The following is a 19,140-nucleotide window of genomic DNA, read 5'->3' as shown; positions in this document are numbered from 1 at the left end:
TTTTCATAGGTCAAAAATACTAAAGTGAGAGTTAAAAAAACATTTCTTACCGAGTGATAGACTCTAGGAGTTCACTTAGAACGTTTCCTAGGTCGAGAATACTAAGGTGAGTTACGAAAACGTTCCTACCTAGCGGTGGGCTCTAGGAGTTCACTTAGACCGTTCCTTAGGTCAAAAATGCTAAGGTGAGAGTTACGAAAACGTTTCTCACCGAACGGTGGACTTTAGGAGTTCACTTAGAATGTTCCCTAGGTCGAAAATGCTCAGGTAAGAGTTACGAAAATGTTCCTTACCGAGCGGCAGTCTCTAGGAGTTCACTTAGAACGTTCCCTAGGTCGAGAATACTAAGGTGAGAGTTACAAAAATGTTCCTCATCGAGCAGAGGACTCTAGGAGTTCACTTAGAACGTCTCTAGGTAAAAAATGCTCAAGTAAGAGTTACGAAAACGTTCCTTACCGATCGACAGACTCTAGGAGTTCACTTATAACGTTCCCTGAGTTGAGAATACTAAGGTGAGAGTTACGAAAACGTTCTTCACCGAGAGGTGGACTCTAGGAGTTCACTTAGAACGTTCCCTAAGTCGAAATTTTTTTGCATTACTTGCTCGAAAATTGAAGGGAAAACACCTAATGTTATTAATAATTGAATAACACACAATATTACATCGTCAGTTTTTAACTCTAATAAAATCTAAGGTGCGATGCATTCCAAGTGTTGGGTATAGCTTTGCTGGTCGGATGCTCCAAATAATATGCTCCATTTTTTAGGTTTTCAACGACCTTGAAGGGGCCTTTCCAGTTTATAGCTAGCTTTCCCTCCGCCCAGTTTCTTCGAGCTTCTCCCTTCTTTCACCAAACTAGATCTCCTTCCGTGAATTGTCTCGGTTTTACCCTGGTGTTTTAGCGATGGGCTATCAATCTCTTTTGAGCTTTTGCCTAGACATTTGTCGTTTCTCTTCTTTTCGCAAGGATATCCAATTTTGCCCTTAGGTGATCATGATTCATCCCCATGTCCTTCAATTTTCTTCTAAGTGTTGGTTCCCTAACCTCCACTAGTAACATGACATCAGTTCCATATGTCAGGTTAAAGGGTATTTCCCCTGTGGTACAGTGCAGTGTACAACGATATCCTTGAAGGACTTCTAAAAACTCATCAACCCAAGCTCCTTTAACATTTCCCAAGTTCCTTTTCAACTGAGACACTGACCTAATTAGCGGCCTCCACTTGCCCGTTCGGTTGAGGGTGCTCAACTGAACTAGTGAAATGCTTAATTCTTAAATTTGAATAGAAATCTGTCAGCCGTCTATCTATAAATTGTCGACTGTTGTCTCCCAATATCGTTTGTGTCAGGCCCAAATGACAAATGATTGTCCATACAAACTTCTGAACTTGTGGTGCTATTATAGTAGGTAATGGTTTCGCTTCTACCCACTTCGTGAAATAGTCAATAGCTACCAGGAGAAACTTCTTTTGCAATTGCCTGATCAGGAGAGGTTTAACAATGTCCATTGCCCACTGTGCAAACAACCAAGGAGACATCAAGTTATGCAAGTATACCGGTGACAGGTTGAGATTGTTCTCATGCTCTTGACACTTTACACACTTTTAAACGAATGTCTTGCAATCTTTTTCCATCGTTGGCCAGTAGTATCCTACTCGTAAGGCCTGTGCACGAAGGGCTCGCTGCCTAGTATGCATTCTATTACCCCCTCGTGCAACTCTTTCATGACATACTCGGCTTCTTCCTGTGAAAAACATGTCAACAACAAAGTAGAGAATCCTCACTTGTAAAGGTCACCACTTATAAACAAGTACCGAGTGATCTAAAACAACTCTTGCACCTCCGCCATTGCTGTCAGCTAATCCGTCTACAATGACTTTCCAAGGCTGCGAAGGCTCTTCTCCATGGAAAGCTAATTTAGCTACAAAATCTTTTGAGTGTTGTCCTCAAACTGACCCGCGTGCCTAAAAACGTAGGCCAAACTCTGATAATTCTACTGACCAGCCTACTATCCTACCACCCAAATCTTGTTTTACGCAATATCTTAGCAATGTGATGGCCTTGAAAATAAGGCCTCAGTCGTCATGCAGTTGTGACTAGACCTAAGGCTATCTTCTCCACTTGCTTATACCTTGTCTCCGTGTCTTGAAGAGTTTTACTAATAAAATACACAAGTTTAAACTCCGGACTTTCTTCCACCAAAGCCGCAATAATCGTTTCTTCCAAAACTGCTAAAAACAACTACAAATCATGCTTTGGATCAATTCGACCCATCACAGGTGGACTATCCAGAATACCCTTTACTTCTCCGAAAGTTTCCTCGCATCAATCATCCTAGCTTGTCCTGACATTCTTCTTCATCATCTTTACAATAGGCTTGATACGCTCGGCCAATTTTGGAATGAATCGAAATAACGAGGTAAGTCGTCCCACTAACCGTTGTACCTCTTTAAGGTTTTGCAGGCTTCTCATTTCTAGCAGCAGTTTTGCACTTGCCGAGGTTAGCGTCTATTCATTTGGCTGTCAACATGAAGCCTAAAAATTTACCAGCGGGTACTCCGAAGGTACATTTGGCCGGGTTCAACCTCATTCCATATTTACGCACCTGACCGAGCACCTCAACTAAATCTTTGACATGATCATCTACCGATCAGCTTCGTATGACAATATCATCTACGTAAACCTCCATGCACCTTTGATCTGACTATGAAACACCTTGTCCATTAGGTGTTGGTAAGTTGCCCCCACATTTTCAAGACCGAACAACATTACCTCATAACAGTAATTTGATCGTTCGATAATAAAAATTGTCTTCTCACTATTAGGAAGGTACATCAGAATTTGGTTGTACCCTGAATATGCATCAAGAAAAATTAGAACTTGGTATCCCGAAGGTCCATCTACCAAGGCATCAATGCTAGGAAGAGGGTATGCGTCTTTCGGCCAAACTTTATTTAAGTCTATGAAATTTTTACACATCCTCCACTACTCGTTCGATTTCTTGACCATCACAACGTTTGTCAGCAAGTTGTGTATCTGACTTCACGAATAAAGTTCGCCTCTAAAAGCTTCTTGACCTCAACTTCTATCGCCACCTCTTCTCTTCTCCTAGCCTCCTTTTCTTATGTGTCACTGGGTGAGCTTATTTAAATAAAGCCAGCTTGTGTGACATGATCTTAAAATGAATTCCTGGCATGTCAACCGCAGTCCAAGCAAAAAGATCATTGTTGCGTTTCAGCTCCCTACCGAGCAACTTGGCTTTCTCCTCCATCAATTCACTACCGATGGAAGTAAATTGGTTTTCCAAACGTCCAAGATCGAACTGTCTTGTTTCATCTAGGGGCTCCATTCGGTCATTTGTATTGGTTCTAGGATCTAAATCCGCCATAGCCACTCTGACCGCCTGGTTCTACACCAAGAGGCCAAGGGTTCAACCTTCAATCCTGCGAAGTAACACTCTCGTGAAACCTTCTGGTATGCCCGAACAGTACAAATTTTGCCCTTTTTCGATGGAAACTTAAGGGTTAGATGGGGCGTTAAAACTATTACCCCAAAAGCATTTAGGCAGGGATTGCCTATAAGCACATTGTACGGGGTATTGGCCTCTACCAATAAAAATCTAGCCCTCAACTCTTTAGCTTCCCGCTTAGTACCAACATGTTCTCAGGTCCACGTTTCCTCTGGTGCCTACCGTTCTCCCACAAACCCAACAATATGCTCATTGTAGGGTACAATCAAGTCTTCAGACGAGTTCATTTGCTGAAACATTTTCCAGTAAAGGATATTGACCGAACTTCCTTGGTCGATCAAGACTTTGCCCATACTGTACTTAGCGATTACTGCAGTTATCACCATAGGATCATCTTGCTCAGGATCGAGAGCATGAAAATCCTTGTCAAAATACGTGATTGGTGGCATCAAACGTTTCTTCACGTCTACCCTATGCACACTTTTCAAATCCCTCAAGTGATTCTTCCTTATTGAGGCTGACAATCCTCTCCCAGCAAAGCCTCCATAAATTGTATTGATGTGGGCACACAACTGTCAATCTTGGCTTGGACTTCTGATGTGACGAACGGATTGTCGTTCATCCCTACGGTCATATCGACCGGGGCTTCTTTCCCCCTGCTTGTTTCCCATGTACTTCCTTAAATTCCCCACTCTTACCAACTCCTCTATTATATCCCAAAGTGTTATACTCTTCTATGGTGTTCCCCATGTTATGATGATAGAGACAATGCTTCCTACCATCTACATTTTTTGGAGTTGGTTTTTTCTTCAAAGGTGGGAGGAGATCAGCGCTCAAGGCTTCATCCAAGGTTCTTTCTTTCGGTGCATTCATAGGAGTGTACTGATTGAATTTGGGTCCTTTCGGGCCATCTTTATACTTTGGACCTCCACGTCGTTCATCTTGCACGAATGTCCGTTTGCCATCTTTTCGCTCTTGACCTGAAGATGACGCAATTTCATCATGCTGCCTTTTTTGAAAGGCACGCATCTTCTCGATCCGAATAAACTCGACTGCCCTCTCCTGTATCTCCCCCAAGGTCGTAGGCGATCGTGCGAACAAGTTGTCTGCAAAAGGACCAGACCTTAAGTACTCATAGTAAACTTTTTACCAACGTCCTTCACCTGCCGAAAGGTACGATTATATCTGTCCATAAGGTGTCTCAAGGTTTCATCTTTTTTATGCTTTATTTTAGTCAGCTTTAGATAAGTAAGATTTTGTGTTCGACTTGAAGCGAATTGCTACTCGAATAAAGTCCTTAACGTACCAAAACAATCTATGGTACAAGGGCGTAGAGAATGGAATCATGCTTGGGCTTCTCCTTTAAGAGATAGGGAAAATACCCTACACCACACCAAATCATTGGGCAAGTATATCGCTATAGCATCCACAAATGTTCTGAGATGTTCACTTGGATCACTTGATTCGTCGTATTTGTTAAACGCTGGAGGCATCTTCTCTAGCATCGGTTCCTCCATAATAGCCACTATAACTAGGTGAAGCCCCCCGACTTGATCAGTGGTAGCCGTACGGGCCGTTCGGGTCCTAGAATTGTTCGCCTCCTGCTTGGTTCCCTCTGGTTCAATTTGAACGTGCTCTATTGTAGGATCATGAGTAGGCACCACCGACTAATGAATTGATTGTTCTCTTTGCCCCGCAGCGCCCTCTGCTCGTAAAGTTGCAATCTCCTCCTACATGGCTTGCATCTGCATCTCTTGGACTAGTACCAACGGGTTTAGTTGTTCTGTCATTCCTCTGGTCTCAACTAGGTTTCTTCTGCTATCCTCGGCCCCACGGTGGACGCCAAAATGTTTCTGCTAGATAGGGACGAGGATTAAACCTGCAAACTTCTTCTTCCTAAACGAACATTCACTCTTCTCCTTGCTCTGCTCGACCGATCGGTTTGAAGGGGATTGATCTGCAGAAGACACTTCGACGCTCAAGTCAGATATGTTTCGTATATAGGTCTATGTTAATGAATTCTGAAAACTTCGTCTTACCTAGATTAAAACCTCTACTTATAGGGTTTACAAGAATCAAACCTATTAATTGACCTTTTAACTATTATTAATGCAAACGTTATTCATCCATCAATGGCAGTTACCACATTGATTACACTTTAACTTTGCTCAACGACTATCATGACCGTTCGGTTTCGCCGCTCTTCCATATGCTCCAACTGCTAGGCTAGCTTGTCTTGCCATATAGTAACAAAATATAAATAAAAAACCATTAAAATAGTTAACCACATTTGTATATTTTTCCTAATTATTAAAATAACTAGAATCTCACATTCCAACAACAATTATACAAAACTACAGGTATATTCTTCTTATGTTTTCCTATGATAAGACCTAAAAGAAATGCTTAAAACTATAATTAATCAAACACAATAACATATTCATACTTTAGCAAACAATGCACAACAATTATTATAAATATCACCATTGAACATAACACAAATAATAAAATAAATAAATATTATGCACGTAGCAAGAATCAAACACATAACCATCAATCCATAATAAGGAGCTACCCAACTATGTTACTCTTCACTTATAAAAAATTATATTTTCTTGTTTTTAAATAACGACTCTCATTATTACCACATTTTCTAGATATCTAATTTTCCCAAGTCTTACAAGTTTTGTTTACCAACCTGTTGGAAAATTATTTGAAAAAAGTAAATAAATTAAAACTTAACTACAGTTTCTTGTCAAAACCGTTAGAAATTAATGAAGCCTTTTGAAACTGCCATAAAAATATTCATCATATATTACATTATTTTATAGTGATACATTCTCATGATACACTTAGTTCACATATACATTCTATAATACAAGAAAAAATGATTCTTATACCTATACATAATACCAAGATTAGATATACATATTCTGAATCAAATATATATACTAAAAATACGATAAAAAATTTACCTTAAATTAAATTTTGTTAAAAATAAACTGAAAACCTATCACGTAGATTATTCTGCTATTATATATATATATATATATATATATATATATAAAAGCTATTTCTTAACACTTCCAACGTCAATACACTGATCAATGCATCTGGTTTAACAAAGAAAACAACAAACAATATTAAGATGAATACCATCCATATGGCAATAATCAAAGCTTAGATGCTTTATTTCTTTCTTTAATGGAATCACCAAGACCTGTTGCATCTAAATGGATCTTAGATCCATTGCATCTAAATATATTCCAATATCTAATATTCAAAATAAGTAATTCTTCCTTATAATATCAAGACCACAAATTCAATTTTGCAAAAGTTTGACGTGTTTACAACTAGCACATAATATCTTAATAACAATCATATTTCATATATGAAACTATAAAATTAATGTAACAATATACAATGTTAAAAAATAATCAAATATAAATAATCATCATTATAATCATAAAAAAAAAAAATAATAATAATAAAACAAAGATAAAAATTGATAAAGTTAAATAAGGAAAAATAAGATAAAATTGTAAATAAGGAAAAAATTAGAAAAAATTGGCTTAAGACACACATAATGTTGTCCTTAAATAAAAAACACCTTCACTATTCAGTTGGTTAAAGTATCGTACTAAGAATGTTATAAAACATAAAACTAATAATGTTACGAAATTAGAAGAAAGACTAATTTGTTGTCTTATTCTTTGAAGGAGAACTGTATTTATAATCAAAGATACAATTTCAGGATTAAGAATAGCTAATACAAATAACTAAATCTCATAAAAGAGTAATCAATCAATCATAAAAGTTTGAGTCATGATAATTCACTAGTGCAGTAAAGAGATACAACATCGGTTGTTTTTGCCTATAGACAGCGGTTCTGGAACCGAAGCATATACGAACGAGGTAAAAAGTCTACTCCTTTTGCCTCGGTTGTGGACCGAAACAAAAATAGTAGGATTTTTCCTCGATTCTCTTTTGAACCGAGGTAATATCTTGAGAAATTCAATAAAAAAATGCTATTTACATTCATCCTATAAAACAAAGTCCTTCTTTCAGTGTTCTACTTTAGATCTTAAATAAATTAATATAACTTATACTGTAACAATGAAACAATAAAACATCAATATCATATAATCTAAAATTAATATAACATATACTATAATCTAAAATTTGTCAGTTTTCACTGAGTAGTGCAATAATCATCATAATATCAAATGTTGCCAACCTCTTCAAACAAAAGAAACAAGGATAATCTTCTCAATCAAGACATCAGACAAATCACCAAGATGCAAAAGATATCCTCCTAGACTATCACGACTCATCACGAAATGGCATTGCCCAATTTCTGTGAAGTACAAATGGCAAGAACAATGTCACAAAGATGTCAATCAGCTTCCTTACCCACAAGCTTCATCTCCAAAGCTTCATCTCCAAAGCTTCATCTCCCTCAACTTTTTCTCTACCTCAATTCCATGACCAGCACAAATGTACATAGCAAGGAGCCTTTCATGAACCACTCGATATAGTGATGGGCTGCCATCTTGTATTAGCCAATTGGACAACCGCACTCCATGGACCAATAGCAAAACTCTGAAAAAAAATTGAACAATATTTTGAATGGTGTTGGTGATGCCTACAACCACAAAACGACAACGATCAACCCTAAAACAATTGATAAAGAAAGAACGAACCCGGCCCAGGTGGGTCTCCTCCTAGGGAACGAACCCAGGCCAGAGGTGCGGCGGAAGCGGTGTCGTGATTGATGACAGCGAGAGACGAGAGCAAGGAAGCGGTGCCAGTTCAACGAGGGGGCAGAGCGAGATCGCATCCGGTGGAGGAGAGAGATCGCGTCCGGTGGCGGAGCCAGATCGCGTCCAGATCGCGTCCGGTGGTAGAGCGAGATCGCGTCTGGTGGCGGAGCCAGATCGTGTCCAGATTGCGTCAGGTGGCGTTGCGAGATCGTGTCCAGATCTCGTCCGGTGGCGTTGCGAGATTGCGTCCAGATCTCGTCCGGTGGCGTTGCGAGATCGCGTCCAGATCTCGTCCGGTGGCGTTGCGAGATCGCGTCCAGATCTCGTCCGGTGGCGTTGCGAGATCGCGTCCAGATCTCGTCCGGTGGCGTTGCGAGATCGCATCCAGATCTCGTCCGGTGGCGGAGCGTGATTGCGTCCGGTGGCGGAGAAAGATCACGTCTAGATCGCTTCCCGTGGCGGAGCGAGATAGCGTCCGGTGGCGGTTCTGATTGGTGGTGGGGTTAGGGTTGCGGGGGTGGAAGGTGTGAGAGGTTTGGGGGTGGGACAACGGCGATGCGGCCATGGGCCGCGGGAGCAGGTTGGATGCGCGGCGATAACGGAGCGGCGGAAGAAGAACTGAGTGGGAGCAAAGGAAGAAGAACTGCGCGGAGCAGAGAAAGACGAACTGGAGATTAGGGTACTGCACTTCGTGGTTGAAGATAAAAAAATTATACTGACTCGGTTCTTTATCAAACCCAATGTCTAAAAAAATAATACTGACTCGGTTCTTTATCAAACTCGATGTCTATACTCATTTTACTGTCTCTGTCCAATTCAACCGATGTTGTAGGTCAATTTGAAAAAGAATTATGCCTCGTTTTTAATCATTAACCGAGGTAATTTGGCATTTATGCCCCGGTTCAAGAGAAACCGAGACCTATAAGTTAATTTAAATTACAAAAATGCCACCGCCTTTACATATACTTCGGTTTTCAGAAAACTGCGACGCGCCTTCTTTTCCACGTTTTGTACTAGTGATTCTTTTAAAACTATCATATTTTAAATGAAAAATGTGGATAATTTTTTAAAGTGATATTTCTAAATTGGTTATGTTCCGTCTCTGCACACGCACACCAGATACCATTGAGTTCATGAATAATAAAAGCTTAGCCTTTAACTTGAAGGAAGAGATTGCTTTTCTACCTTTGCATCATTTCATCGCAGTCGTCATTCTCATCTCTTCTTGCACGCTTCTGCTGTAATTATATTATTTTAGATCAATCATTGTTCATGCTCATAAATTATTTCTATATTCTATCCCAGTCTAAGTCTTTATAAATAAATTAAATTTGATTAAAACTAAAAATTGAATTGAAAAAAAAGAGAAAACTTGAATACACTAGCTAGCAAGTAGCTCATAATATTTTGGTTTATAAACTCATAAATTATTGCATTAGAAGCATTTAATAAAATTAAGTGATCAACTAACTAATAAACATAAAATGAGGTAAAAAAAATAAAACTACACAAATTTTATTATATAAATAAATTTATATTTTGTAGAAAAAAATATTATTATGTATTTCTGATATTATTTTATTAAAATAATAAGGCTTAATACTTACTTCGTCCCTATGTTAAGAGGTGAATTTCTGTTTAGTACCTGGTTTAGGAAAAGGCAGAGGAGAGAGAAGAAAAAATGCAGATTCATTTGCCACGTGAATTGGAAGTTAACCCCGTTATTGCCCATTTAACGGAAGTGACTCAATTCATACAATTTTGACAACTTTGGGACCTAATGTCTACATTTTTAAAACTAGGTACTAAACAGAAATTCACCTCTTAACATGGGGACGAAGAAGAATTTAAGCCAAATAATAATTTTTTGTTAAGATTTTTAGTATTCTATTATTTTTTAAAGTCCTATATTTTTTATTGGGACATACTTTTTTAAATGAGTTTATTTAATGAGTATTGATTATTATTATTTTTAAAATTTAAATTTTAACTTTTTTAATTTAAACTATTTGTAGAATCAATTTTGTTTTACAATTTTTGTTGTGAGTAATTTCTATAAATTGTCATATAAGAAAACTAATATATAAGACTGAGTTATAAGATCATTCATTCGTAGTTGATTAATTTTAGTATTTGGAAGTCTTTAGTTCATATTTATTTTACCGTCTTAGTCTCAAGTGTTCCAATCATAGAGGCTTCACCCTTTATATCTTTTTTTTTGGTAGAATATCTGGAAAGATACTTTGTCACTTAAGCTAATGTGTGTGAATAATAATGCATCATAGAATAAACAATAGTATTTGTGTCTAATACCTTTGTATTAATTACTTATTTATACTATTCTTAGTGGATCTTTACTTACATGAACTTTATAGACGAATCCATGTCATTCTTAATCTTAATTTAGTCGTTATTTAGTTTGATAATTGATCTTAAATATTTGTTATCATTTGATTGATTATGTAAACACTTTTTTAAGGTGTTCTTGATTTTTCCTAGTACTTATTGACAATATTAGTACTTATAGGTTTTGAGTGATGCTTCTTAACTTTGTTTGACACTTCTTAACCTTATTTGATATTTTTGCCCAAGATGGTACTTATTGACAAAATTGGTATTTTTTTTGCAAGATTAGTATTTATGACAAGATGGGACTTCTTGACAATATGATACTTCTCAACAAGATAGGTAATTCTTGACTTTGTTGATATTATAGTTAAACATTAGAGGGGTAGATAGTGATTTTAAAATTCTTTCGCAAAGCAGCGTCTAATGGATTATAAGAGATATATATATATATATATATATATATAATTTAAATAAGATCTTTAGACATTGTATTTTATAAATGGTGTATATAAAACAATAGCTTGTATGAGCATTCAAGAGTTTACTATCGTATCCTTCGTATCTTCTTTTTAAGTTTTCGTCTATTTATAACTCTCTTAAGATGGGTCTTATATAAACTCTATTCTAAATATAGCAAGTTGTATTGATTACTTCATCCTAGAAGTGTTTAGAAGAGTTAAAATCATTTAACATATATCTAGTTATTTCTTGTAAAGATTTGATTAGACGCTGGTTTTTATAAAAGGCATATATCTAAAAATTATAAAGAACAAAGTAATAAAGCATAAATTTTATACTGCTTCACTCAACCTAAGCAATATCCAGTTCTCCCTTAAGAATTGTTAAGGGGTTCAACTAATCTTCAAGAAGATTACACAAGTTTTACCTCTTCAGGTTTACAACGAGTATTAACATTGCTCTTGGTTCACCTAGGAAACATGACTAGTCTGAGTTTAACTACTTCTGGTTCAACCCTAGACAATTGTCTAGACTGTTTAACTCAATTGAGCTAAATGCCAAGTATTTTAATTCTCTTCAGAATATACAAAAATAGTGTTTAACGTTACGCGTTTAATGTCTAACAAACGAAAATTCAACGTAAAAAATGACAGGTGACAGTTTTGTAAATAAAACGCCATTATAGACGTCAGCTATAGGGGTCCCCGACGTCAAATACGTTATAGACATCGTCTCCCTACCCCACAGACGTTAAATGGTTTCAAACATAATTGAAAAGTCACTTTTCTATTGACTTTACGCGTCGGCTATAGGTCCCCTGATGTCTAATCTGAATTAGATGCCGGCCCCCCACTCACGGACATAAAAAAAGTTCGAAAATACCTCATTTTAGGGGCTAATATGAATTTTTTAATGACTTAGGCGTCGGCTGGAAGGGGAGCCGACATCTAAAGCAATTTGACATTGGCTGGGAGGGGGCCGACGTCAAATTCCTTATTTTCACCTACTTCGGAACGCGAGCATCAGTTACGTGTTTTCTCTCTCACTGCCTTCATCTTCTTTATCTTGCTTTCTCGTTTTCCATTAACGTTCAGGTAAATTTTCTTTCTCTTTTCATCATTTTTTAAATCCTTTTGCACCGATTACATTACATTTGGAACCATTATCTTTCATTTGCACCGATTACATTACATTTGGAACCATTATCTTTCATTTGCACCGATTAAAACTCGTTTACATTGGCTTTTGGTGCAGTTTCTTGTGCACAAGTTCTCAGACCTTGATGGTGGCGCTTTCCATCTCCATTGCTTGTGCATATTCTTCATTGCTTGTTTCCATTCTCTTTTGGTGATTTCCATTTTCAACCCTTCAAGAATGATAGTATTTTGGTAGGTTATTGTTTAGTGTTATAATCACTTGAAACACATAATATATAAAATTTATGATGTGTTGAGATCATTTTTTTGTATTTCAAGTGTGATTTTATTGTAAAAACAAATTTATTTTAAAAAAACAAACTGCACGTCGGTTAGTGTTAAAATCGACGTCAATTGACATCTATCCACGTGTAATCTGATGTCAATTGACATCTCCCAATAAGACGTCAGGACTAGGTTGGACGTTGAATGTCCAAAATGACAAACGTTAAAGACCTTTTTTGCAGTGGTGAGTGTTAAGAACAAATATAGATTGATAACTATCAAGGAGAGGATAAAAACAATACAATGAAATATAAGATTTTGCAAAGATTCTTTCTTTAGAAAATTGACTTTAGACGATATAGAGCAACAACAAGCTTGTATAAACGTTCAAGAATTAACTATGGTATCGTTCTTATCTTTCTTCTCTTCGAGTTTCTATCTATTTATACTTTCTTGAGAAATGACCATCAGATAGAGAGGTTAACTTCATGTATAATTGGTCACGTTTTTAGTTGAGAAGTCAGACTCAAGTCTACTTTACAAAGGTACACTGCTTTGACATATATTTTATCAAAACAAAGCTTATACGATATGTCATAGTCAAAGACTTCAAGGAAAACATTATCAGAATGTTCTTCATATCTCTCAACGTCTTCATCTTGTTTGTAGTAATTCTTATAAAGTATTTGTACTTTTTGTGATCTTCACCAATATCCAGAACAAGGTATACAAGCATTGAAACAATTTATGGTACATTCATTAAATATTTTGAACATTGATAAACGTTAAGATGTATTGCATGTTCAAAACATTTTGTCATTTGTCAACTCATTAATAAATGCATCGTTTGGTAAAGCATTCAACATATGATTATCAAACGATGTAAAATTATTATATACTTTTCAAAAGTTGTTTGAGATATGTAGTGTTTAGTGGACTTTCATTAGACGATATATTCCATAAGACGTTTTCTTCAATTAACACTTTTTGAATAAAACAAATTTTAAGTTTCAGTGTTTGCATTGAGATAGACATTTCTTTTAGTAAGACACTTGCTTGTAAACCATTGTCTGTTTAGACAATGTAAGTTTGAAAGAGTTATTTTACAATAGAAGAGACTATTTAATTGATAGATGTTTCCTTTACATTAGATGTTGTTTATAGAACTTTGTCTTTTAGACAATATAGTCTATAAAACGTTCTTTTAAGCTTGTTTTGGTCTAGAAAAGATGTTCCAAAATAATTTTCTCTTAGATGCCATTTCTTTAAAACAGTCTTTCATTCAGAGCGATATTTCGTTTAATGCTTTTTGTTAAACTTTAAAACTTAAGTTGCTAGATAGTCTATGTTAAGACAAAATTGTCTATACGCCTACACGCTCTCATGTTTTGAAATTTAACCAAATAACATTAAACGAAGTAATAATCTGGATATACCATAGAAAGAAATATAAGACTAGAATCAAAATCCCCAAATATAGAAAAACCTTAGAAAATCACTTAGGATTGTAGGAAACAGAAAACAACTATTAAGTAAAAAACATCTAAGCGAGTTGAAGCTAAACATGTAAAGCTCATCATACCCAAAGGTTATTTAGTTTAACTCATGAAAATGAAACAATGTCTAGAAAATGTCGTTGACAAAAACATTCTAAAGAACTAAAACTTAAAACACCAAAGAAAACACAAACAATGCTAAACATTATTGCTCTAAAAAGGCAAAATCACAAAAAGCATTTACATCAGTCTAAATGACACAATGATCTAAACTATTACTTCGTCCAACGACGAAGTCTTTACTCAATGCTTGGTATCTTTATAAGCAAAACTTAATTGCCGAATGCTACCTCAATAGTAGGAAATAAAAACGCACTTTGTTATTCTGAGCAAGCATTAAATGACATTAAATACTCAACGTTCAAAAACAACAAAAGTGATAAGAGAAAATACATATTTCTTGCATGCACAATCTACTATATTCTTTGCAGATAACCTACTATGCACACATCCATAAGCTTCAAATTAAAATATCAGAATTGGACGTTAGAGACAAAATAGATATTCACATAATGTTCTTCGCCTGAAATAGTATCCAAAATAAAGTACAACCTACTTCAAGCAAAGTAATGAAAAAACATGTTTGCTCTGACAAGTTGGCTTTAACCAATGATTGTTGTACACGAAAAAACAGAAGACACAAGAACCAAGGCCAAGAGCTTAGCATAACAGACACTTATCCAAGAGCCTTTAAATAGAAGATCATTCAAATGAAGAATTAAGAGGATAGTATACAACGATAATATTCATCCTTTAAGAAGCGTTCAAAAGAAAAACATAGAAATAGCTTAAGAAAAAGAGAATATTTGAGCAAAAACAGCATAGAAGAGAAAAGAAGAAAAGTAATACTCTCGAGCTTCATTGCATAATTTGCTTAAAAATTGTAAGAAAGAGAGAAACAAAAAAGAAAGAAACACCTGCGAGTGTTTAGACTACATTGTATTGTAATTACATCCTCTCTACAAGAGTAGTAGTCTTAACAACTTGTAAAAAATCATTGATTGCAATTATGAAAGAAAATTAAAACACTTGTTAAAGTCAGTTGAGTTAAGAAAATCTAGATAAGGTTTCTTAGTACTAGGAGTGGTGCGAATACTCATCCAACCTAGGGTAACAGGAGGTTATTCGCTGACTGAGAAGACCAAGAGTGGTGCAAATACTCATTCAGTCTAGGGTAATAGGAGGTTATTCATTGACTGGGAAGACTAGGAATAGTGAGAATACTCATCCAGTCTACGGTAACAAGAGGTTCATCGTTGACTGAAAACACTAGGAATGATGCGAATACTCAATTGTAATCTTGTTGAAGATTATAGTGGATCCCTCTACGGAAGAGACTGGACGTAGCTCAATTGGAAAGAACCAATATAAAATTATCCGTGTAATTATTAATTTTCTCTTGACACACTTCTCTTCTAAAACCTGCAGTTGCGCTTTTATCTCTACATAAAAGAACTTTCTGAACCAAATGTTTATTATTCAATTAAGGAAGTTCTTACAAACACTACAGTATACACTCTGAATAAAACGTTAAGAGAAATTATCCTTTATAATTATTTACAAAGTCGAGCATCTAGGAACTTGTTTGACAAATCCAAAACTTGACTAACGTACTATATCAGAAGATTTGCGAAAAGAACTTTACCATTAACACTATTCAACCCCCCCTTCTAGTATTTTGCAGGTACTTAGTCTAGTCTCTGGATTAACAGAGCGTGTGTACATTGTGTATATGTATCATATTGGATATTTATCAGAGCAAACAAATATAAGCAACCAAATATTTCATCAATTTCTCTTTACTGAGTATCAGAGCATATCGTTAAAAATTATCAAATCAGATGTCATTTGTAGTGTCAAGGATCATACGTTTATTATACTATTCAAGATCAATCATGAATAATATATGACTTCCAATAGTCATAATTCATTTATGTGTATCAGAGCATAAACAAAAACTTATGTGTATATCAAAGCATAAATAAGCAAAAATGTTCACATGTGTATCAAAGCAAAAAGTACGAATAAATGTTCATACGTGTATCAAAGCATAAATATTCATACATGTATCAAAGCATAAATATCATATCTAAGTCATATGTATATCAAAGTAGACAAGGAACAAAATGGATATTTTATATTTCAACAGATAAATATTTTAACACGAATGGAAGATGTGTTCCCTTATCTACAATAACCTATCATTACATTCCCCCCCTGAATGTAATAACCTATTAGTGTTTAACATTATTTCTCCCCCTTATTTGATAAACATCAAAAAAGGTATGGAGAGAACATCATGACCTAAAGGAAAAAAGAAAGGTGGCGGAGATAGTTATATGTGATTATGGTGGTGGTGGCTGGCTTGGATGTGTGGTTTGGTTGGGTTGGGCTTCCTTAAATGAAGAAACTTGTATAATTTCTTCCCGATGTTTCCAAGAAGAGACAACTTCTAGCTAGAGTCAAAGCCTATTTGTTGGCTTGCGTCAAGTGTAGATAATGATTAGTGCCATTTGAAGATGTTGTTATTGACACTAAAGGACTTTATTTGAATTACAGTCCCTTGCTTTCTTTGCATAATATTTCATATGAGTTAGGTTCTTCGCTTTGTTCATGGTCGAATTTGCTTTCACTATGGTCGACTTGTACTTCCTTTTTACTATAGCTGACTTATCATATACTACTTCAAGCAAACAGACTGAATTCCTTTTGGGAGATCGAAAAAACTCCCTCATATTGTTCCACTCAATTGTATTGATATTCTCATCCATTTCAAGCCTCCACTTCTCATCTTACACAACATCTTCAAAGGTTATGTTCTTAAAATCTACCAAAATACAAACAACATGTACCTATTCAATAGACTCATACAAGTCTTGCAAGGTTCGAATTCTAGGCCATCGTGGTTCATCTTCCTCATCAGTGATTTCAAGATTTGTTATAGCCAGTGGTATAGCAATTGATGAGCTCATATCTCCACTGATATCTTTGATTGAGTTGTTCCAACTCCACTCACTAGCTTCATCTCCTCGAACATCACAACTTACTATCACCTTTTATTTTATTGGGTCTAACATTTTGTAGGCTTTTTGTATTCTCATCTTACTTAATAAACACATACCTCTTGCTCCTACGTCGAGGTTTCATTCTTTGTTGAACTGGTACATGGCCATACACTACACTATCGAACACCTTAAGATGAGACACACTTGGTTTTTGTCCATTCCATACTTCTTATGGTGTCTTCTGATTCAACTTTAAATGGGGACACCTATTCTGAAGATAAATGGCACATTGTATGACTTTTGTCCAAAACTACTTTAGTATATTCTTACTTTTCACATGGACCGAGCCATATCAAAAATAGTTCAATTTTTCCTCTTAACTACACCATTATGTTGTGGGGAATATAAGGCTATCAAATATATTCTTATATCGTGTTGCTTATAATACTTCATGAACTCAATTGATGTGAACTCTTCCATATCACATTTGCCCATCTCTTTCTCCACCATCACCCTAAACTTCTTGAAGACCTCAAACTTTTCCTTCAAGAAGTATACCCATATCTTTCGTAAAAACTCATCTACGAAAGAAATAAAATACCATTTACCAATGAAATATCACAGGTAATTGGTCCACATTGATATGAATTAGATCGTTGTTCCTTTTCTTTTAACTCTACAAAAATTTTAATTTTGAAGTCCATGCTTGATAGTCTATGCACCATAGCTTTCTTCATCAGTTCGGTCATCCCATCAAAATGCAAGTGAATAAACCAGAAGTGTCACTCATTTCCTCATCCTTCACATCAAGTTTCAATCACTTCTCTCGGACGGTCTTTAAGTTCAGCTTATACATTTAGTTTTTCTTTATTTCTAGTCAGGAAATCAAATGTTTGAGTTTGTTCTTCTAGTGCAGTACTCAGTCTTTCACTAAAATTAAGTAACCTTTCCCCATCAATTGTCAAATGTTCAAAATATTACTTTTGAGATCGGGTACATAGTACACATCTTAGATTTCCCCAACTTAGTCATCCTTCTACCAGTACTAGATCCTTCCTCGACCTTCCATTACAACCTTTGAATCATCTCTACAAAGACAAGTGCCCATCTTCTACTTTAGTTAGGTCTTTGAAAACTTGATTGTTTGTGGTTGCTTACACTTATGTCAAGGTACCTCACCGAGTTGGTTGAATTGTTGGTTGTCCTATCGAGTTGTTAAGTTGCATATGCTTGGCTCCTAAGCTACTTGTCAAGTTGAGGACAACACCTAAGCTTTGTGTCATCATGAACAACCCCTCTTTTTCTTCAACATCTTTTTTAGAAAGATGGTAGTCTCTTATCTCCTATTTTCAGATCAAAACTCTTTTATAGAATGCCCAACCTTACCATAATTGTAACACCTACTCGAGTTACAATCCTTTGCATAGCGACCTACTTGCCACATTTGAAGCACTAAACATTTGAGTTGCTAGAACGACCTTTTTTCCACTGACCTTGTCCTCATCCGTGTCAATTTTTTTGGCTATGTTGCTCCTTTTCTTCATCTTGACCAAGATGTCTACCTCCAAGACCATTTCTTCTACCTCTTCGAACCCTTCCTTGGCCTCAAGTGTCTTGAGTACAAAACACCTTCTCCCCTTGATTGTTGTTTTTGGTTTAAGTGTTTGTTCAAGGGACTCCACAATCTTCTTCTTTTGTTGCTCATATACCTCAAGAGACTCGATAAGCTCTTCAACCAAGAGCATTGATAGAGCCTTGGATTCATCAACTGTGCATACCATGTTCTCAAAGTCATATGTTAGCGACCAAAAGATCTTTTCCACAACTTGGCTAGCGGGTAACATCTATCCATTTCAGTTGAGTTGGTGTATCAACATTTCAACCTGAGTTATGTACTCAACTAATCCTTCAGTCTCCTTCATCTTCATTCTCACTAACTTTCCCTTGAGTATTTAAAGTTGAACTTGCTTCACTCGATCATCCCTCTTATATGCCTTCTCCAATATATGTCATGTTTCTTTTGAAGATTTTACACTTGCAATCTTCTCAAAGTCAAACTCATCGATAGCTCAGAACAATATGTATAGGACTACCTTGTCCTTCATGTGTGTTGTCTT

At 35.9% G+C, this 19,140-nt stretch overlaps 1 protein-coding gene across 1 annotated transcript; it reads right to left on the bottom strand.

Annotated features, from left to right (window-relative positions):
• Window positions 1-935: 935 nt before the first annotated feature.
• On the bottom strand, window positions 936-1,850 carry LOC148203639 (uncharacterized). The gene is made up of 4 exons (XM_088107692.1): window positions 1,842-1,850; window positions 1,707-1,745; window positions 1,378-1,515; window positions 936-1,250 (listed from the first exon to the last, which is right to left on the bottom strand). The coding sequence occupies exons 1-4, from the start codon at window positions 1,848-1,850 to the stop codon at window positions 936-938; spliced, it is 501 nt and encodes a 166-aa protein (XP_087963818.1).
• Between the last annotated feature and the right edge of the window lie 17,290 nt (window positions 1,851-19,140).

Source organism: Vigna umbellata, chromosome 2 (assembly GCF_029865625.1).
Source record: "Vigna umbellata cultivar VRB3 chromosome 2, Vumbellata_1.0, whole genome shotgun sequence".
Lineage (NCBI taxonomy): Eukaryota > Viridiplantae > Streptophyta > Magnoliopsida > Fabales > Fabaceae > Vigna > Vigna umbellata.
The sequence above is the reverse complement of the archived record's forward strand: the minus strand, read 5'-3'. Positions and strand labels throughout refer to the sequence as shown.